Source organism: Haplochromis burtoni, unplaced genomic scaffold (genome assembly GCF_018398535.1).
Source record: "Haplochromis burtoni strain Fernald_Lab_line unplaced genomic scaffold, NCSU_Asbu1 Contig_648, whole genome shotgun sequence".
Classification (NCBI taxonomy): domain Eukaryota; kingdom Metazoa; phylum Chordata; class Actinopteri; order Cichliformes; family Cichlidae; genus Haplochromis; species Haplochromis burtoni.
Genome location: NW_024583009.1, coordinates 163,653 through 184,594, shown reverse-complemented (window position 1 = coordinate 184,594; position 20,942 = coordinate 163,653). Strand labels below are relative to the sequence as shown.

Here is a 20,942-nt window from a genome sequence, read left to right as displayed (position 1 = left end):
ACGGGCTTCACTCACACATAAAAATGTATACACATGAAGTGTGGTGGTCCTCTCCACGATGGTCCAGTGTCTCCACAATACTGTTTCCCTTTACAAGGTCGTTATGGCAACAACCAAAAACTGTCCCCAGCCCCCCCCCCCAATCTCTAAACTGAACTCTACGCTAACGTCGAATAACTTACTAACTATTCAGGTGCAGTCCAGCGTGGGCCTGAGAGAAAACGAGAGAGCAGAGAGAAAACCTCTGACCATTTCCTTTGCACTGGTTTCATTTTGGTGTCACATCCACAGCTGTGAATGTGGTGCATAAGACCGAAATCCTCTTTAAGCAATTAAAAAAAAAAAAAAAGAAAAAAGAAGAAGTGGACACTGCTGTGTCAGCAAGGTTTGATGGGTTTCCGGAATAAACCTTGTGATTTTAAACTGAGCTCTGACAGGTTTTCTTCTAATTATGGAAGTTCTGAAGGGGGAATTCTTGTAATTACCCTCTGCAAAAATGAGCTAAAACTTACCACCAGGGGGCAGCACTTCACCAGTGGGATGTTTGCAGGTAGGTGCCGCTTTTATTTTTAGTCCCACCCCCTCCTCCTCAACGTGCATTGCCTTTGGCCTGGCGCCACAGTAAAAAGAAATAATAATAATAGTAATAATTAATAAAGGTTACACTGACCCTGCAACACAAGGCCTGCGTGGCTGTCACTTTAGTTAATTTTTGATGTTTCAAACTATTTTTTAAAATACAGGAATTTACAAAAAGTACCTTTGAATTTTTATTTGATTTTTAAAAATGTAAATAAAACTCAGGTGTTATCAAATTTTTACACAACATAGTCCTGCTGAATGCCAATAAAATAGACCTTATCAGAATTTCTACTTATCCATTTAAATTTGATATATATAGCCTGAAATTCTGTCTTAATATGCTGTATTTATTAAAATATTCATCTGATATGAATAAATTCATTTTTGAGGTAAGATGTCTGAATTTTAAACACCCAACATTTTTATGTTAAAGGCTGTTGTGACTAAATTCTAAGTAGTAGCAGCGAAAATCAAAAAATAAATCCTTGTCAGTGCGTCTTAATAAAGCAGATTCTCGTCAGTTGTGTGCAAATACTCCTGGATATGAAAATAAAGAGTACCGATACGCTGGTAAGAGTAAACAGATGTGTTTGTGAGAAGCAACAAAAAGAAAACCATACTTGATTCTGACAGAAAACTGCTGTCTGCTTCCAAATTACATTCTGTACAAAAAACAACCCTGAGTCTCATCAGCGGGTCGGCCGCTCCGCAGCCTCTCACCGTTAGCCTCTGTGGTCTGCCCCTCCAAACGCAATCGCTCCTAACACCACAGTGCTCCCTTCCTCATCGAGTCAGAGGACCCTCGGGTGGGTGAGTCAAACATAAACACACACACACACACACACACACACACACACACACACACACACACACACACACAGCTTGTTATTATTTTTGTTTCTGCTCCTTGTTGGAATTGTGTTGGCATTTTTGTAGCTTGGACAGCATGTGGGATGGAAACCAGCGCCACGACAGGGAAGTGTGACAATCGACAATCGCTCTTTTTCAGGTTCCCAGATCCCATCGTCTTCACTCTGCTCTCTCCTGCACGACTGGCTGCTTGCTTGATGCTGGCTTCCTGTGTTTGTCTAATCAGGAGTAGATGGTGATGACTTCACTTCCTCCGCCTCTCACCAACAGCACACGCTCCAATCCTTCTGTCAGGACCTCCAGGAACTCCATGTCTGCTCACTGAATTAACGAACTTCTCATACTAGGTTACTTTGATAATATAAATGAATTCATTTAAATAAATGAAAAGCTTATACGTTTTAATAATCATGTTAGTAAGCAAAATTTAACTAAATTTCCTTTCGTCTTTAAGGCTTTAGTGATTTTGTAATTAATTTTTTAAACCCTGTTTAAGCCATCATAAAGGTGTCTGCTGTAACAAAAGTACACTCAGTGACTGCAAAAACAAGCGCCTAACATTTACTTTGGTGCAGACTCGGGGTTAAGGATACAGTTCTCATCTCCTTCGGTGTTCCTGGGAGGTCCAGGCATGTTGAGCAGGACGATCCGGGCGTCGTGGGATCTGTTGACGATGACCTCGTTGAGTTTGACGGCAGTGTGCATTCGCCTGACGTTGGAGTGGTCCCTGGAGGAAAAATGAGATGCGTTAAAGGACCTGGTTAGCGCGGATCTCAGTGTCACAGAGAAACCTGCTGTGTCTGCTCACGGCCTGATGCTCAGCATGTCCCTGAAGCCCTCGGGGGTGGAGCAGCCCGAGTGCGTCGCTCTGTATTGTGTGGTCTTCTCTTTGGTCCAGGTCATCTGAATGCGGCGGTGGTGCTCAGAGCTGCCGCTGCCGCCGCCGCCGCTCGCCGCCCGGTCTCGCTCGCCGCCGTCTGTGTCATCTTCGTCGTCTGAGCCGATGCTCGTCAGACGCAGCATGGAGTTACGATCCTTCACCAGCTGGGCCTGGCGTGTGAAAACACACAAACACGCTCTCTCTCATCTCTTTTTCCAGCCTTTTCTTCCACCTCATTGGCAAACCTCTCTTTTCTACAGTCATTCCTGACTCCTGCTTCTCTCCGTCTCTCTGTACCTGTCTGTCTCTGTCTCCTCTGGAGGTGTTTGGCGTGAAGGGTCCAGGACTTTTGTACCTGGGGGAAAGATACGCCTACAGAAAACACAAGGTCACCTAACTCCCCAAAATCAAACACAGCCTGCATCTACTCTGGTGGGCACTGAAGCACAACTACAGGGACACGGCAGTAAATAAAAAAGGCCCGAGACAAAAAGCTTCTGAAAATCTGAAATGAGAATGAGTGTGAAGGGTAGAGGGAAACAAAGATGACAGAACAGTTAAAGGAAGAAGCATCTGACACATGTTAGCATTATTAACTGAACCCTTCAGATAAAGAACTGGACTGACAGTGAAATAAATGTGGATTTGATCTACATTAGGGAGGTCAAAGGATTCACTCTGTAACGATTCAGTGTTTTATTTAAAGCAGGGGTTTTCAAACTTTTCCCTGACACACCCCAATGAAGAACCCTGGAAAAAGTTCACCCCACCATCCTGTAATTATTAAGATCACATTATTTTATTGTGTCTCCCCATAGAGGAAAATCATGCTGGACTGCTGCATCAACGCTAGACAACACCAAACATTACGATAACATCACATGTAATGGAAGTGTTTTTAGGAGGCACAGGCTTCAAAAATTAAAGCTGCAGTTACATTAAAGCTGCTCCATTTAAGTTACTCCTCTGGTCTGAAAAGAGAAGTCACAGCTCACATTTCTAATATATGATTTGTTTTCCTTAAATGCCAGCAGGGGGCGACACCTCCTGACCCTGAGTTCAGCTCACTGTGTAAATTTTGTTTCTAAGAGCGTGAGAGGAGCGTATGCTTGCAGTTTCAGTCCCAGCTTCGTGAAGACACTTCACAAACCGACGGCTGACGTCACGGTGACCACATCGCTTTTTTCCCTCTCAACTCTTCATCTGAAGGGCTCAGCTGCACTCACAGCTGTTCAGAGGGTTTCACTCTTTACTTTGACAGCGTGTCCTGACTGCAGGCTACTCTACAGAGTCTAATCTGCTCTACTTCAGACAGCTGTTGCTTCTCTACTGCGCAAACTTACATCATCAAAACTCCAGCGTACCCTCTGAGGAGATGAGAGGCAAAAGGAGGCGACATGAACGTTTAACAAACATCTCAATGCAAGTTACCGTCTGCAGTGCTTTTTTTTGTCAGTAGCCCGTGTCCCTTACCATGAGTGTTACCCACCAGGATTTCTTTGCCATCACCTCAGTACACTGCACTTTAGTTTCTTTAGCAACCTTTGGACCTCAACACTGAGCTCTTTCTCCTTAAATCTAATTTAATCTGGAAGAAAACGGTGACCTCAAAGACAAAACATGGCGTCTGTACTGGGAACCTGATCTCCACTTTGTTCCAGCTTATTTTTGCAGAACAAAAAATATTATTTTTTATATTTCCTTAAACTCCTCCCAAGTCATGAACTCACAGCTGACCTTGACCTCTAACCTCACCTGAGACCTTGTAGCTCCACCTGCCTCTGGCCTACCATTGTTGCTGCTACTGCTAGGGCTCTCCTGGTGAAAGTGGTGGACAAATGCTTGTTAAGACCCAGCTTGCATAAAGTTTCAAACTCCTAATCAACCCTACACAAACCTGCGGGCATTTTTCACACCACACAAAACCCGCTGTAAGCTTTCCACACCTACCTCTCTGTCCCGATCAGATTTAGACAGTCGCATCTGTCTGAGCATCTGACACCTCTGCTCCATCATCAGCGTCCTCTCATAGGTATATGCACTGATGTCACTGTCGTGCTGAGAAGAGGTACATGGACATGCTCAGAAGAGGTGAGAAAACAGCTGTTGTAGAAATTAGTGGAAATCAGACTGGAATTTATATTTTACTGAGATCTTAGGTCCACATTTAACCTTATATTCACACAGTGGTTCAGTTTATGCACTTTAAGAACTTCATCCAGTTCAGAATTAACATTACACGCATGTCTTTGCACTGCAGAAGAAAGGGGGAGTGCCCGAAGGGATTTAAAGCAGGTTCCTTTTGTCTGTTTTCATGTTTAAAGAATTCAATCCACCAGAGGCCTCAACACAAAACTCTGGTGTACTCTGAAGTGCAGAGAGAGACACCTCCTGCTCATAGGCTTAATCGTCACAGTAGAATCTCTTTAGTCAAGACAATGAAAGTATTACCTGTTTATTTTTTTTTTATGTAAAAATCTGTGATTCAACAACAACATAAATACGATCTTAAAGGCTGTAAAAAAATTATGCATCTACATGTTTCAGCTGGCGAACCAGTGCAGCCATTAAAGGTGAATATTTCAGTCAAAGTGCAAGTGGTCAGACCCGGTAATAAATAAATAAATAAATATATTATTTTTATTAGGGGTGCAACGATGCGTACCATCTCCACTACTTCCACCTCAGCATCGATGCGTAGCTGATAGGTGAAGGTTAACAAATCCTTCTTCATCTGGATGGAATTATCCTCCATCTGGGCCACTGTGAAGATTCGCATTGAACACTTGCGCCACACCTGGGCAGAGACAGAGCAGAGGGTTCAGCGGAAACTTTAAAGGCTTTGTTAGAGTTTAAGATCAACACTTTGTTTTCTTGCCTTGTGTTGTCGCAGGAGGAAAGGCAGAAGCATCAGCATCCCGCCGTCATGGACGATCCACCACACATCGATGTAGCCCTCTGTGCAGGGCTCGGAGTTGCTAGGGAACAGGGAGATGTTTTTGGGCACCAGAAGCGCAAGGTGGGCCGCTGTGGTCACCCGCACTGTGTCTGGAAGGAGGAAAGAGGGCGTTGTTAGCTTGTTAACTTTGAAACAACCCCATTAACCGCTTTGCTGTCCTCTCTTGACTCACTGATAAAGGTCTTCCAGGACTGTGGGTCCTCGCTTTGCCTCCAGGCGTGAGGCCAGCCCATCACCACAGTGTTGGGTTTCATTCCTCCCAGGCCACTTGACTGGATCATGTGGCTGATCCCATCACGTGGCTTTTGAGCCACGATGCACTGGCAGAAGCCCTTCACGCGCTCCTTATCCATCAGGTGCTTCAGAGTCTGAGGAAAGAAGGATAAAAGGTCCAACTCCACATTATCTGAAAGCAAATACATTTCCACCCATCAATAACAAACGGCCCTACCTGCTCAGCAGCGAGCGCCTCTCCATAGCTCTGCAGGTAGTTCCCGGGGACAACAGTGCCAACAATGGTCAGGCCTTTTCCCGCCTTTAGCTGGCTGGCAAACGTCAGGAGCCGAGGAGACTTGACGTGGGCGTCTTCGTCCAGTTTTAGTAACACCAAAAGCTGAGGCCTGGACACGGACAGACAAGGCGATGAACAAGAGCATGTGTGCGTTAGTGGATTATTCCTAAATATTAGTGACAGCAGAGCCTCAGATTGTCTGTCTTTATGCTGTCTACATTTTTGAATGGGTTTTGAAAACTTCACAGCCAAGTGCTCAGATAAACAAAATAAAAGTAAATGGAGAATTGGTCATCTATAATTCAATGCTAACTTGATAAACATCAGCTGAGGACTGTGAGACATGATGGAAGCGCTGGAAAGGATAATAAAGAGGCCTTTCATTTAGCCTGATGTGCATCTCCCCAGTTGTGAAACCAAAGCACCACTATGAGGCAACTCATTTTCAGAGTTCGCTCACCCCCTGTCCTCCTGTCTTGATGCAGTTAGTTCAGCTCAGTCAGCATCATTTGAAGCACATAAAGAGACCCAACAAAGTCACACGGAGGCCCCATGGCTGGCTAACATGTCAAAATGTAATTACATAGCAACAAACTGAAATTCAATTTATTTGTGAAAGAAAACCAGTGTCCAGCAACCTGGAGCTCTCCCAGACCTGTTTGAAAGTGACAGTAGTGACCTGCAGTGTTTAATTTACTGATCTGCTATACCTAGTACTGCACACCAAAAGAGACTTGGCACATTAAAATCATCAGATTCTTGTTTATAATGCTAAATGTGACGCAGATTCTGATGATGTCTTGCAGCTTTACTCCCAGCACTGCACGCAAACTTAAGTGCAAACAGTTCATCAACTTCTAACAGGTCAACTTGCATCCTGTGTTTGTGAGACAGTTCAATACCTCCAGTTTTTAGTATGCGGTGGTCCTTCTTCCAGCCTCAGCAGAGCATAACGGGCAGCGCTGAGTGACAGACCACGGATCCCATCTCCCCACTCCTTCTCTGCCCTGATACACAACCACACCCAGAAAATATAAGAGAACATACAGGTATATTTATTTATTCACAAACAGTATACACTGTACACTCTTCTGTTCCCCTGAAAATAAAATAAACATGTTAACACGAAACAGACATGTTTACACACCAGTCTGTACATGCACAATCATGTGGAGGGAGTACATCTCCATGGCAACATACCCTTGATACTCAATGTACTTGTAGATCATCCCGGCAATCACCATGGCAACGATTGCGTAGTACCAAGAGGATATGAACATGAGCGCCAGGCAGAAAGTCATCCCCAGAAAGGACAAGCTCCTGGACAGATGAGCAGAGCAGACGTCAGGGGGGGGGAGCAAGAGAGAGAGTGAGTGAGTGAGTCTTTGGTAGTACCAGTGGTAGTATGAGAAGCGAGGCCTCCAGTTGGGTGTCCTCAGGAGGGTCTGAAGGGCACAGGCCAGGTTCACAAACAGGTAACACATAAGGAAGAACCTGGAAGGAGGGTTGGAGATTCAAACTGAGGTGATGAAGGCAGACTAAGTGTGCACATGCACACACATGTAACATAACTGCATCTTACATTGTCAGAATAGGAGCCACCATGTCCAGAGATGCGATGAGAATCCCCAGCTCAGCTACCAGAGCTGTCAGCAGCAGAGCCCACGTAGGTTCCCCGTTAGCTTTCCCGTGGCCAAACACCTGCCAGAAACACACAGAGTTCAAATATACACACACAGACCCAGCAAATCACACTGTGTTTAAGGAAATGGCAAGTACTGCAAATGAAAAAATAAAATCTGAGGGTTGTTATTACATAGAGAGTGGAAGGAGGCAATAGCCTGAGCACTGAGAATCAAAGAAATAATCAAAAGCTTCGGTGAAAGGCAGGAATTGGAGAGAATACAGCATCTCCAGGTAACTACAAATTACACTCAAACTACCTAAAGAAATGGGTCACACTGTACATGACAGAAAACATAAAACACCATCACTTTAAAGCATTTTAAAGCACCACAGTTCCATCAAGGTATTTGCACACTGTCTTCCCCTGCTGCAAGATGTTTCTGTATGCAAGTGGAAGGAACTGAAGTATGCAGCATAAATACATCAGTAATTCAACATCAGTAGGGATTTCTGCTTCATACAGCATCATTAAGTTAATCCTGAGCACAACAAGAATAAAGGAGAAGTGCTTGGACAGTCCCTGTAATTAAACTGAAAACTAGCAGCTCTAACCCGGAGGAAGGGGATGATGTTGTCTTTGGCGATGGCCTGCAGGAGTCGTGGAGCACCAGTCAAAGACTGGAGGCCCGCGCCACATGTGGAGAAGAAGGACCCGATCACAATGACCCACGGCGAGGGCCAAGCCAAAGTCCCCACCACCAGATTGCCTTTAACTGAATCTCCAAACCTGCAGAAGTAACAACACATGAAGTAGTTTAAGCATCAAAGTCCTTCTGCCTCACATACAACACAACACATGCAAATACAAACACAAGAGCAGGTGTACTGACTTGTCTCTGAGGACCACCCCCTCGATGCAGGCTCCAAACAACACGACATTGCTCAGATCTGGATGAACAGCAGGTCAGGAAAAAAACAAAACAAAACAATACAAAGTACTTTCAGTGCCACGAAAATCGGACTGTGCTGAGAAAATTCGAAGAACTGCCTCTCAGTCATACGCCTCCACTGCCCGGTCGAGATACGCCATCCAGTCTCTGTGGACTCTCCACATAAATCACAAATCACACCAGCACTCGCCTCAAGGTGCTTTATATTGTAATATAAAGACCCTACAGTAGCACAGATGCCCCTCTATAAACAAGAACCTGAGGACAGTAGGAAGGAAAAACTCCCTTTTAACAGGAAGAAATCTCCACCTCACCCTCAGACACGACCAGTTGAGGAAATGAAGACAGGACAAAAAACACGCTGTGGAAGAGAGCCAGAGATTAACAGTAACTAATAATTAAATGCCGAGTCATGTGCCAACACTCAGAGTGAAAAAGATGAGTGAAGAAGAAACACTCAGTGCGTCACGGGAAGCTCACAACAGCCTAGGACTATTACAGAGTAACTAAGGGAGGATTCAGAGTCACCTGATCCAACCCCAACTATAATTCTTTTTAATTATAATTGTTTTATTTTCAAAAAGAAAGGTTTTAAGTTTTAAAAGCAGAGATAGTGTCTGTCTCCTGGATCAAAACTGGAAGCTGGTTCCATAGAAGAGAGGCCTGACACTGAAGCCTCTGCCTCCCATTCTACCTTTAAATACTTTAGGAACAACAACTAAGGCTGCAGTCTAAGGGTGAAGTGATCTAGTGGGGTAACAGCGAGAATGGTGAGCAAACTAAAGGTGAACTTTCGACCTTTGACCTTGATCTTAACCTTTGATTAGCAAATTTCAATCAGTCCACCTTTTAAAAAACAAAAAACACAATTCAAGGTATTCTCAGAGATGGATGTAAGGATGGACAGACAGCGTGAAAATAAAACAGGTGGACAGACTTAATCCACTAACAACACAACATTATTCTCATTAAATATTTCCATGATCAGCATTTAGGTTAAAAACTTCAGAATTGTGTTGTAGCATCTTAAATTGTGCTTTGAGTTGCTTTTGAATTTGAGTGCATGAAAGTTCAATCAAATTGTCAGATGAAAGGATACAGACTAAAGAGGTGGTGAGGATGGCGAGGATGGTTCCGATGGGGATGGAGCGCTGAGCATCTTTTAAATCCCCCGACCGGTTGGAGCCGGCCATGATTCCTGAGAAACAAAATAATTCAAAGGAAGAGGAGATAAGTGATAACTCAACAGCTTTGTGCTTAAAATATCAACTTTAATGTTACACTGAATATACCACAGTTTTTTAATAAACACCCTCGTGAGTGAAATGTGTGATCAATATTTCAAATCAAAGAGAATTCATCTCCATATTTTTTCTTTTTTAAAGTGTTTTCAAGCTAAAAAAGTGAAAATAAAGCCAACTGCACAGACACAAACAGAAATCCAAGAATAGATGCCTGACAGGTTTGATCCTGAATCAGCAGCTGCACCGTGAGCGGGAATCAATATCACGCCTACAGCGCTTTTCCTGTCAATGATCCGTTTTCATCACTGAACCAAGCCAATATTAGGTTTAAATTTCTTATATGCTTATATTTCTGAATTAACACTGAATGGAGCCCAGTTAGTATTTTAGGGGCGTCTGTACCTGTGACCGAGGGGAAGAAGATGCCCACGAGCACTGTGAAGGAGGTGGTGATGTCAGCAAACACGTACGGATAGCGATCAGAGGCTGGGTGTGCAACTTGAGAGGTGTGGAGGGATCTTTTCTCCAAAACATCCCCTTTGTGGAGGTATGTACTCCACAGGTTCTCTGTTAAGAGGGAGAAAAAAAAAAACCCATGTAAGATCAGTCATTGACATTGGCAGAGGATAAACATTCACCTACACATTCACATTTATTTAGATTTAGAGGCCCTAATTAGTGTAGCATTAGTAAGCTGGTATAATATCTGCCTCCGTCTCCTTCGATAAAACATCCTCCAACTGCTGCTTATCCAGGGCTCAGTTGTAGGGGCGCCAGCCCTAGCCAAGAAGTCCAAACCGCCCTCTCCATAGCCACTTCTCCACCTTATCCAGGGGGACATTGAGGCATTCTCAGGCCAGCTGAGATGTAATCTCTCCAGCATGCCCTGGGTCTGCCCCGGGGCCTCATTCCAGTATGACGAGCCCAAAACACCTCAGCCAGGAGGCATCTTAGTGAGATGCCTGAACCACCTCAGCTGGATTCTTTCAATGAGGAGTAGTAGTGGCTCTACTCTGAGTCCCTCTTGGATCACTGGACTCTTCACCCTTTCTCTAAGATAGAGTAAAGTCAAAGATTGACCAGTAAACTGTCAGCTTCACGTTTACATAGAGTTCTCCCTTTCCTACAACAGAGCAGTGCAGTGATGTGGTTCATTTGTCGATCTCCCTCTCCCCTCATTCGTGAACAAGACCCCCAAATTACTTAAACTCCTCCACTTGGGGCAGTGGAGGGACTCGTCCTTGACCTGGGGTGACCACTCCACTCTCTTCCACCTGAGGGCCATGGCCTCAGACTTGGACCTTCAAATTCTCATTTCTGTGAGCTGTGAAGCCTTCTGCCTCTCGGCTCTACCTAGAAATTCTGTCCTGTCTGTGATATTATGTTCATTTTATTCATCTAAGATGTTTGGCGTGTTCACATATTGGGGGATAAAAACTGGATTTCTTATCTTTCTCCTTAAAGCACCAACATAACTTCAGACCAGATTGCTTTTAAAGCATTCTGCTGCATCAGGCCAGCTGAGGTCCATTACTGTTACAGAGCACAGTATGTCAGGATTTATTTATGGGCTCAAATTGTGGTCATAAATATTTTGTACTTGTAAATCACGATTTGTATGTGTAAAAAAAGATTTGTGTGTGGACTCCATAAAGCACCCCTCCAATAGCCAAACCCACCTGTTCTCTGATTGGATAGTTAAATTTGTGATTGACATAACATTGGCCAATCAGATGAAAGGAAGAAAAACTGGGTCAAAATTCGTACTTGAAACTTGAAACTTGAGTGCAGAGTTTCACACGTATTTTTTGCCTAAGTCCACACACAACTTACACACACAACATTTATCAATATAAACACACACACACACACACACACACACACACACAAACACACACACACACACACACACACACAAACACAACAGTACAAAATATTTATGACCACAGTTTGAGCCCATATTTATTTTACTCCTGTTATTCCGTCATTCAGCTGCTCAAGCTAAGTTAATAGCTACAAGGGAAAACATCAATACTAAGTTCTTCCTGTTTTAATCAGGAAGAATCAAGAATACATTTTGAGCCAGAAGGAGAGATACTGGTTACTTATCCTTCTTACTGTCACTTAGCAGAAACAACATTAGCACAACAATTTAACGCCTGTTTAAATGTGACGGTTTAAAGTTTTAATCGATTATATTTTTTTAAATGCACACTCAGTAAATAAGAAGTAATTTCATACTGGACAGCTATAAGTGAGATTCTAGCTTTCAGCCAAGAAACAACACTAACAGTGCAATCCCAGACTTTCCTGGAACTTCCATGGAGACCACAGACTAAAAAGAAGATGGACACAGCCAGACTTGGCTAATGACCACCCTCATCAGATTTAAAAAACAAACAAACAAAGAGGCAATGGTAAAACACTCAGCTTGGCTTCGTAACAGGTGGGTGATATCACATTGGCCGTGTCCATATTTTATATGATCTCTCATTCAGAGAATCACTGCACTCCTCATGCATGCACTCTACCTGATATGGCCCCACTAGTCAGTCCGGGGATCCCTTTAATCTCAGAGAAGTTGTTTGAAGTGAAGTATTCGTCACAGGTGGTGTTGAGCTGTGCGTTATGGCAAAATAACTTCCAAAGATGTGTGGTCTTCTCCACCATCACCTCTGGGACATGGCTGGGGTCAAAAGTGGGGCCCACTGTGCTGTTTTCTATCAGAGAGAGAGAGAGAAAAAAAACAGCGTTTCAGAAAAACACTGGTGTAACTCAGAGAGACACTCTTACTGCTCATGACTCGTAACAGAAAGAAGGAAATCTGAACCCACCGTTAATCGTGAAGTTGCTGTCTAATTTCTCAGCTGGAACTTTAACCAGGACAGTTTTACTACAGTGGTTGTCAACAACATCATGAGCGTTGATAGTTCTGTTTCCCAGCATGCATACGCTGTGGATGAAAGCCCAGTCAGTCAAAAATGTGACGCATAAATGATCGGTCAGCTCTGTGTTTCTCCAAATAATCAAGACTCACGGAAAATCCGGCACGCTGAAGGCAGAAACCAGCGCTCCGACATAGATGGATAAAATGGAGATGATGACACAGGCCAAGAAGACAGAGGCCAGTTTGTTCACATACTTGACCCCCACGAAAACCAGCAAGGCCATGAAGAGGAGAAAGATGGAGCCGTATATCCTCATGTTGTTCAACATGGCTGCTCCTTCACCTTCAAAGATCGCTGCTCTGGGTGCAATGTACATCTGTCAGAGGGAGAGGGAAGAGAGCAAGAAGCAGGCCTCACTTATCTGAAGGTTCAGTAATATAAGTGCGTTTAGTGCAAATCAGCCAATTAGATGACACATATAAATAATATCAGCCTGTCAATAAAACTGGTCAGCCTCCTTTTGTGTCCCTAACTCAGGTCACATGTTTATTTAAAATAACTGAGCTTATGGGTTTTGTGAGGTCCACATATAGTGAAGGCAATGAGTCGTTACTACCTCGTATCGGTATAGAGTCACTCAATGATCACAACGTAAGCCTTTACATCCAGAAGAAAGTCTGGAGAACACGATACTAACTGGAACAACAACAAAGCAAACAAAGCAACTCACCAGAAGGATCTCGACAGCTCCCAGGATGTACATGGCTCCAGCGAAGGTTGTGCCCAAGTAGAAGCACAGGCCTACCGCCCCCCCAAACTCTGGACCCAAAGAGCGGCTGATCATGAAGTAGGAACCTCCCGCTGGAGGAGGAGGAAAGAAGCAGGAGGAGGAAGGTGTATGTAAGGGTTGGAGCAAGTGGAAATGAAGAGGGAGAAAGAGGGATGGAAAAAAGTGGGATGAAGACAGAAACAGATTGGAGGGGGGGAAAAGAAGGGTGGACAAAGAAAGAGAAAGAGCGGAGGCGGTGGATGGTTAGTAACATTATGATGTTGGGAGGCAAAAGGGGAGAAAAGAGGAGTCATACTATGCTTGTAGAAGTAAGCATAATGTTCTATGTGACACAAATACAGACAGAGCGGGCTTTCATTCAAACGGCATCTGCAAATGCACACGGCAGCAGCTGCTCAGCTCACTCCAAGTGCTGGACCAGGTCGAGCTTAATGAATCCAATGCATCCAACCTTCTGACATCAAGCACCAGGCTGTACGTGAATAAGCCAACACTCGGGTAACACAGCCCAGCCCGCATTACGGTAAAATTAACATTGCCCCTACACAACTGCTACTCCAAGTGTGGCAAGGCAAACAGCGGCTATTTGCTGATACCATTTGAACCACGTATAACACAAATGAGGCAGTAAGAGCAGATACCAATACTCTGCTGACTGCGAGCATAATTCGGTGTTTGGTTTCCAAACAGCAGCATTGAACACCACACAAAAAGGAACACACAGCAGGGTCGATGTCACAAAAAAAATGTAATTGAATATGAATGTGGTAGATTTAGACATATTTAATGTGAGATGTTCCTGAGCGAGGCCACAAAACCTGCTGGACTTTCAGGTCACTATGTCTGCACAGGCTGAGTGATTTTTAGTGCTGAGGTGTATTTGAGAACCCAAACACACTTTATTACTTGTTCAGCCTGACCTCAGTAAACCCCCCCCCCCCACACACACACACACACTTAATCGCTACCATCTGAGAATAGAAAGCATGACAGCTGGAAGCTGCTCAGGTGAGACAGAGCGTGGGGTAAAATGCCTGATGAGAGTCAGAACTTGTTAGAGATTAATTTTCTACTTTACAGAGGTTTTCTCGTTCTACATTCAATTATCAAACTGTGCCATGCTTGTTGGAAAATAAGTCAGTTAATCAAACTACTCTGACACTGAGGATATTCGCCTCGAGGCATTTCGGCGAGAGAAAAGGTCAATGGCAGATAAATATTCTAGGTTTTTAAATGAAGGCACAGACAGAGAGGGAGAGCAGACAGAGGGAGAGACGGGACACAGAAATAACACTCGTTAGCAAAACGTCGTCAGCGTGCCCAAAGCTGGAAAATGAGAAGGACAACCGGGAAAGACAAACTACAAAAGTCAACACAACATCCACAGAGGCCACCAGACTCAGTCCACTGCAAAGTGTCCACATAAAAATGTGATTTATTGTGGAAATACACTTCAATTCAGAGACACTGAAGCAGACAACACAGAGGTGACCCTAAACTCAGCACCCTGCTGGATTTATAGCTTTTTATAAAAAGTGCATTTTCTTTCTTTGCGTAAATAAATTACAGGATGAATAATATGAAGTTAAGAAATAAGTTACATTCATTATGTAAAGTTAATCTATGTAAATCACTTTGTGTAAATCTTAATCTAATAGATTAACAGTACCCATTGTGCTCTTCATACTGGTTCTAAGTGTGGATAAATGGGAAGGAAAAAAACATGGAAGAAGAAGAATGAGGAGGGGAGGAAAGAGTAGAGAGAAGAACAAATAAAGGGAAGGAAAGGAGGGAAAAGTAAAGAAGATGAGGAGGAAGAAGCAGAAAGACAAGAAGGAAGGATCTCTGGGCCACTGTGTCCACAGAATGAAGGAAGAAACATAAAGATAAAGGAATACCTGGTACGACTCCATTGGTTGCGATTGCACTCATTGATATGGCGGTCAACATTGTCTGGAGAGGAGAGACGGCAGTGTTTTAGAAAGGTTTCCTGTTTTTGTCTCCTTGGGGCTGTTTGCTAATACTCCAATACTCACACAGCAACAGCACATAAGAACAATACAGAAGGCCTGCAGCACGCCGGCAGTTCCCACCACCCAGGTCAACCGCAGGAACAAGATGACGCCGAAGATGTTCTGCAGACAAGGAAGGTACACGCCCATCAGCGTCCCCATCTGTGGCGACTGGAAGATTACACAGAAGAAAAAAGGTTAAGCAGAAACGAAATCCAAAGACAGCACGTAATGTTACACTGAGGTGCTCATTTGGAATTTGTTCATTTATTTCAGTCCATCATACTACCTTCATCTGTAAATAAAACGAAACTAAACACATTAAACTGATGTTACATTAAAGGTTAATTCAGACTTTCGATGAACATCATTTTAGCCATTATTCGACAACTTCATTTGTGTGGGCTCCCCCAGGGTACTCCAGCTTCCTCCCATAGTCCATGTTAGGTTAACTGGTGATTCTAAATTAGCTGTAGGTGTGAATGTGTTTGCCCCTTAACAGCCTCTCACGCCCTCCGACAGATGGGACAGGCTCAAGCCCCACAAGCAAATGCTAAAAACATTAGATTCATCAGAGGAAAGAGAAAGCTAATATTAGATACTGTAATTAGCCAATAAGCTTACATTCTGAATGATCTACATTCTGCTGTAAGCAGACCTTTCATACGCTGCAACATGTTTTGACCTACCACCTGTCCCACTTGGTGATGTGGACTTTGAAGGTTTACCCAAAAAGCAGTACTAATGCCTGGGCCCAATACTCTACAGTCAACCGGAGAAGTTTTCCTATAGAAATTATTTATGCCATGATACTCACACACAAAGTTCAGAAAAAACATCATGTTGTACAAAAACAAGAGTCTAGCTGTATATCATGAGACCTGGAGTGGGTATAAAATGGATTTGGTTGCAGCTTTTAAACAGAGCCTAAATGTCTTACTGCTAGCTCAAAAATGGTTCAAAACTGCTGGAAAACAAACAAACAAACAATCAAAAAAATCCCTCAAATCCATGTGTATGTACTCTGCAGACTCAGACAACTTTCCTGGTATGGTCAAATTGCCTCATTTAGTGGCGGGGCAGATGGCAAATATTTATTCCCATATGTGTCTGATTTTATATGGAATGACCCTAGTGTCCTAAAACCCATGTTTTAGGAAACCCATGTTTTTAACATTTTGTACATCTGCTTGCAGCAAGCACACATACATCGAGACCCATGAATCACTTCTACTCTGGTCCAGTTGGGATTTAACGCTGCTCCTTCTCCATTCAAATGTTTTCTTACCCAAATATTAATCTCTTAAAGCTGGTCTTTAAACTAGCCCTGCTCCACTGTCATCTTTCCAGGTAAGGTCTTGAAATCACTGCACGGCTCCTCCCTGCTGTACCAGACTTATGTTGATGCTTGTACTGAACACACGGTGGGGTCCAGACGGGAGGATTAAACATGTTTTGGTTTAACTTTCCCTGCCGTCTGTTGGCAAATGTGTCCGAGCAATCCGGCAAACGTGCAATTACACTCAAACCGCCAAAACAGACAGGCAGTTCTTATCTGGGCCAGCCAGCGCCTTATCAGGAAGGATTGGGCTCCACACCAGGGTTACATCCAAACGCAATTTCAGATGGAGGCAGCGAGTCAGGAGGGCGGCAGAAAGAGTCAGTTTTCTAGGACAGGGCCTCAAAAACTGATGAACAAATGGATGTCTTTATTTTTATTGTTTCAGGTGCAACATATGAACTAGTGATCATGTGAGGATTGTTACTGTCATCCAGATCAACTTTGTACTTACTACACCATTGCTACAACCAGGGCTCATCCTGGTTATGACACTGCAGTAAAAGATTGTTCACCCAGACAAAGTACAGCTGGAATTGTGCACTCCATATGGGCAGATTGCCCAACATGCCTCGCCATCCAGTGAATCTCATTAAAACACTAAAGGGTTTTACGAGGTCACACTTGTGTTTACGTGTGTTTCAAGGTTTATTCGTTTGTACCTTGCTGGGTTTCTTTTTCTCGCCGATGCTCTCGGCCTCTTCATGCTCTTTGGCCCCCTGAGTCAGGTTGGTGTAGTTGACCAGGCGGCTGAGGAGAGAGGACACCTTCGGTCGAGTGTCCATCTCCTCCTGTGGGTAGAGGACGAAGAAAAAGAGGAGACAATGAAGTATGGTGGAGCGAGAAAGAGATTAAAACAGATGGAGTAAAGATGGGGCAAATTTAAAAAAAAGGAGGAAGGGCATAAATTACTGTGAGGCAGAGATGAAGTAAAGATAGGAGAACAAGTGAAAGAAAGATAAAATGACAACCGGAGAAAGGCAACAGACAGAAGCTATGAAAGAAGAGGAGGCAAAGAGGCATACTGAACCGGTAGATAAAGAAGTGGGACAGAGAAGAAGGAACTCTGTAAACTATAAAACCTGAAATTATCTACACCCACCAGCCACATGCTGGTTATTCTGGGCTCCAGTTAGCAGACATCCATCAAATAAACAGTAACCATCATTTTCTATTCTTAGCCCTGTGCTGTATAATAAAACCATAAGAGTGAATACATTATAAGAAAGCAGCAAATACAGCCACTAGAAAGAGTGGCTGAAATGTTTTGTACCTCAAACAAGGCCAGGTTTTTGTCGTAGAAGTCGTCATCGTCCACCTGATGATTGCTGTTGATGTACACACTGGAGGTTTTCGAATTTCCCTCACCTAGCCAATAAAAGAAAGACAGAGAGAGAAATCATAAACAAAGGGAAAGAAAAGGAAAGGATGATGCAGCACGAATATGACTGAGCACAAAGGAAGCTTTTTTTTTTTTTTTTTTTTAAATTGCTGTCATCATGGCTCGGTGGTGTCGACTTTCAGCCGTTTCCCTCACAGTCACAGTTTGATGCAGCGACCCCGTGTCGCTGGCTCGGTTCCTCCCGCCGGTGCAGACCGCTGCATCGGCAGCACCTGAGTCAGCAGCATCACTTCCCCCTCCCTGCTACGCCACACTCACGCTAACAGCAGCCAAGGGTCACACGCTTCACAGAAGGGCACTCAGAAGAAAACCAGAGACTGAGGGATGAGACAAGTTCTCCCTTCTTGTGTAACATTCCAATAGCAAAATAAATAATAACGGTGTGGATTCCCCTTAAATACATGTAAAGTTACCCCAAACTGAAATAATAACAATAAATAAATAAATAACAAATCTTCCTATATTTACTTCATTTTCCTGTAAACACAGCAAACTTCCACCTCTTCACACCTGTAAAAACTGTGGTGCGGCGGCGGCGGGGGGGTTTGAGAGCATGATTCATTTTCAGTGTTTACTCTATGAATGAGTTCACACTAGCTGGTGAATCTAAAACTGCCTCAGCAGCTTTCACTGTCTATTTTAGAACATCGGCTGGTTACGTGCCAAAGAAAAAATAAATCAACGATCCCTGGGAGGAAATAAAGAAAAAAAAAAGCCAGCATTTGTGTGGTGGGTGGTAACTTCCCATCCTGTTCGCAGTGCTACATTTGGCCAAAGATACCGAGTGTGATACTGACTCAACACAGGCAAAACCTCACTCCTAACAATCAACAGCTGAAGCACGATGGCATGCTGGGAGATTTTAACTAACGAGCTAATCAGGTAGCTCGCTCATTTGTTCATAAAACATGTTAACTGGCAGGTCATCTAATGCGTGCTCCTGATTTTCATGATGCTGCTCTTTACACACAGAAACTGAACCATGTCAGATGAACACAGATAAACGTGAATGCTCCACATCTTAACAAGCTCACACTCGCCCGGATAGATTTGAAAATGGCGTTGTCGTCTCCGTGTCCACACTAGCGTTTTCAGTCGTTTTCACAGAGTTGTGCGTCCACATTGAAACGGACGAAAGCGCTTACGGTCCAGTACTGCGCATGCGTGAAACGCAAGAAGATTCCACCTGCCTCATTTCTGTCTGCTGTTTATTTACTTTCCGAGTAACACAAAGTACAAAGTTGCAAAAGCGAGTGAGAATTAAAGAATTTGAAGAAAAGCTATCTGAAGCGTGTACAGACTGATATTAATCTTTAATAGGGCTGTCAAAATTGAGCGCAAACAAAACAACTGCTGTATAATGCCCTCCGCTATCTTAGTTTAATTGGTCACATGACTGCATCACATGACTAACATGCGTCATCGTTTTCGAAAGTCTCAGTTTTCGCTGTCCACTCTGCGGCGCATAAGCACCCTCTTCAAATGTATGCGTTTTCAACAGCGTTTTCAAAACGCTGCGTTTTCCTTTGGGGAAAACGGCGTCTCAGTGTGGATGGGAGGCCAAAACGATGTGTTTTCATACAAAACGCATTAGTGTGGATGTAGCCTCAGCATGTTTAGCACTTAACTTGTTAATCAGGGCTGTCGAGATTCACACCTATCTGCTCAGGCTGTTGTGGGGAAATCATCTGAACTTTCAGTTTTCACAGGGGGGGGGGGGCACGTTTAGATTTGCATTCTTTGGCTCGACTACATGAGCTCTGCATAATCAACGTTTCAGTTATAATCTTGAACACACTTCTTTAAGCCAACATTATTGGGATTCTGATTGGTTGGCCGGCCTCACAAACAGGTTTGAACAGCAGGTTTACACAGTAAACTGTGACATCATACAAAGCCAAACTGAAACCAGCATCTAGGGCAGTCTGAAGTCTGAGCTTTTGGCTCACAGGGACCAATTAGGACATATTTAACATAGCGATCCACCATCAAGAGAGGATACCTACTCACACTGTGTGCCTTCTTAAAAAAATAAACTCTTTTTAAATGTGCAAAATCATTTGACTGACAGTCAGCATCAGAGCTGAGAGCATCGGGGAAACTACCTGCTTCCATGTGGTTAGTTTTGTTGTTGCGTCATTTGTGAGACCAGCCTTGGTGTGCACAGCTTACAGATGATGCTGCTCTTTTTAAAAAAGTTCAGTGATTCAGACAACAACATGTGACTCAGGTCAGACACTTCTCAACCGAACAGCCAACTCGGCTTACAAATACAGTCCCAAGTTTGTTTTTCCTCAAATATGAAAGTATACATTTCTGTTTCCCCACAAACAGGCTTTATTTGGGTCTGCTGCCTGGTATTTAAACTGCAACCCAAGAAATTGCGTGAGTCATTTAAGATTTTTTTATTTTGAAAGCTTGCTCGGCACTAACCAGTCAGACCCTGCTCTGCCCGTGTCAGCAGGATGTCATTTGGCTGAGTCTCTCAGCAGCAAGTTAATGTTTATGTGCCGTTATGCCAAAATCACTGATGCAGCAGAGCAAAACGAGAACTACTGTCGCAGCCTGCCGTTCCGCCGACAGAGATGCATCTGAACACCAATCCACTATTTATTGTCACCAAGTATGTTACTATTGCAAATAAAATAAACGCTGCAGTTTGACAGTATATTGGTGGATATCCATCGAGTTCTATACGCTCCTATCTACACCAGTACTGATCTGAAAACCTCCTCTTAGCCAAACTAAAAGCTGTCCAGAGACACATGTGAGCTCTTACTGCTGTCCTCTCTGTGCTCAGCTGTTCAACTTCATTCTATAATCCACACCCAGTTCAGCACAGGGGAACACAGCTGTGTGTGTGGCCCCAAGAGGACAGGTCCGCCCACA

General features: G+C 43.7%; 1 protein-coding gene across 10 annotated transcripts in view; it reads right to left on the bottom strand.

Annotated features, from left to right (window-relative positions):
• Positions 1 to 6: 6 nt before the first annotated feature.
• LOC102303330 (solute carrier family 12 member 6) overlaps positions 7 to 20,942 on the bottom strand; it is a 28,807-nt gene continuing 7,871 nt past the window's right edge. For 6 of the 10 annotated variants that reach the window (XM_014329941.2, XM_014329946.2, XM_014329945.2 and 3 more), the window contains 26 exons: positions 17,925 to 18,019; positions 17,314 to 17,442; positions 15,337 to 15,483; positions 15,199 to 15,253; positions 13,241 to 13,371; positions 12,660 to 12,886; positions 12,457 to 12,575; positions 12,154 to 12,342; positions 10,025 to 10,189; positions 9,478 to 9,576; positions 8,319 to 8,376; positions 8,041 to 8,215; positions 7,385 to 7,503; positions 7,198 to 7,296; positions 7,003 to 7,122; positions 6,705 to 6,809; positions 5,743 to 5,911; positions 5,464 to 5,659; positions 5,211 to 5,380; positions 4,998 to 5,129; positions 4,283 to 4,390; positions 4,088 to 4,150; positions 2,630 to 2,704; positions 2,261 to 2,502; positions 2,046 to 2,179; positions 7 to 1,766 (listed from right to left, as the gene is read on the bottom strand). In XM_014329941.2, coding sequence (XP_014185427.1) covers positions 1,675 to 1,766; positions 2,046 to 2,179; positions 2,261 to 2,502; positions 2,630 to 2,704; positions 4,088 to 4,150; positions 4,283 to 4,390; positions 4,998 to 5,129; positions 5,211 to 5,380; positions 5,464 to 5,659; positions 5,743 to 5,911; positions 6,705 to 6,809; positions 7,003 to 7,122; positions 7,198 to 7,296; positions 7,385 to 7,503; positions 8,041 to 8,215; positions 8,319 to 8,376; positions 9,478 to 9,576; positions 10,025 to 10,189; positions 12,154 to 12,342; positions 12,457 to 12,575; positions 12,660 to 12,886; positions 13,241 to 13,371; positions 15,199 to 15,253; positions 15,337 to 15,483; positions 17,314 to 17,442; positions 17,925 to 18,019 — 3,413 coding nt within the window. In that variant the 3' untranslated portion in view covers positions 7 to 1,674. Of the gene's footprint in view, positions 1,767 to 2,045; positions 2,180 to 2,260; positions 2,503 to 2,629; positions 2,705 to 3,675; positions 3,700 to 4,087; positions 4,151 to 4,282; positions 4,391 to 4,997; positions 5,130 to 5,210; positions 5,381 to 5,463; positions 5,660 to 5,742; positions 5,912 to 6,704; positions 6,810 to 7,002; positions 7,123 to 7,197; positions 7,297 to 7,384; positions 7,504 to 8,040; positions 8,216 to 8,318; positions 8,377 to 9,477; positions 9,577 to 10,024; positions 10,190 to 12,153; positions 12,343 to 12,456; positions 12,576 to 12,659; positions 12,887 to 13,240; positions 13,372 to 15,198; positions 15,254 to 15,336; positions 15,484 to 17,313; positions 17,443 to 17,924; positions 18,020 to 20,942 lie in introns of all 10 variants that reach the window. The other 4 variants (XM_014329949.2, XM_014329950.2, XM_042215052.1 and 1 more) reach the window with 4 other exon arrangements.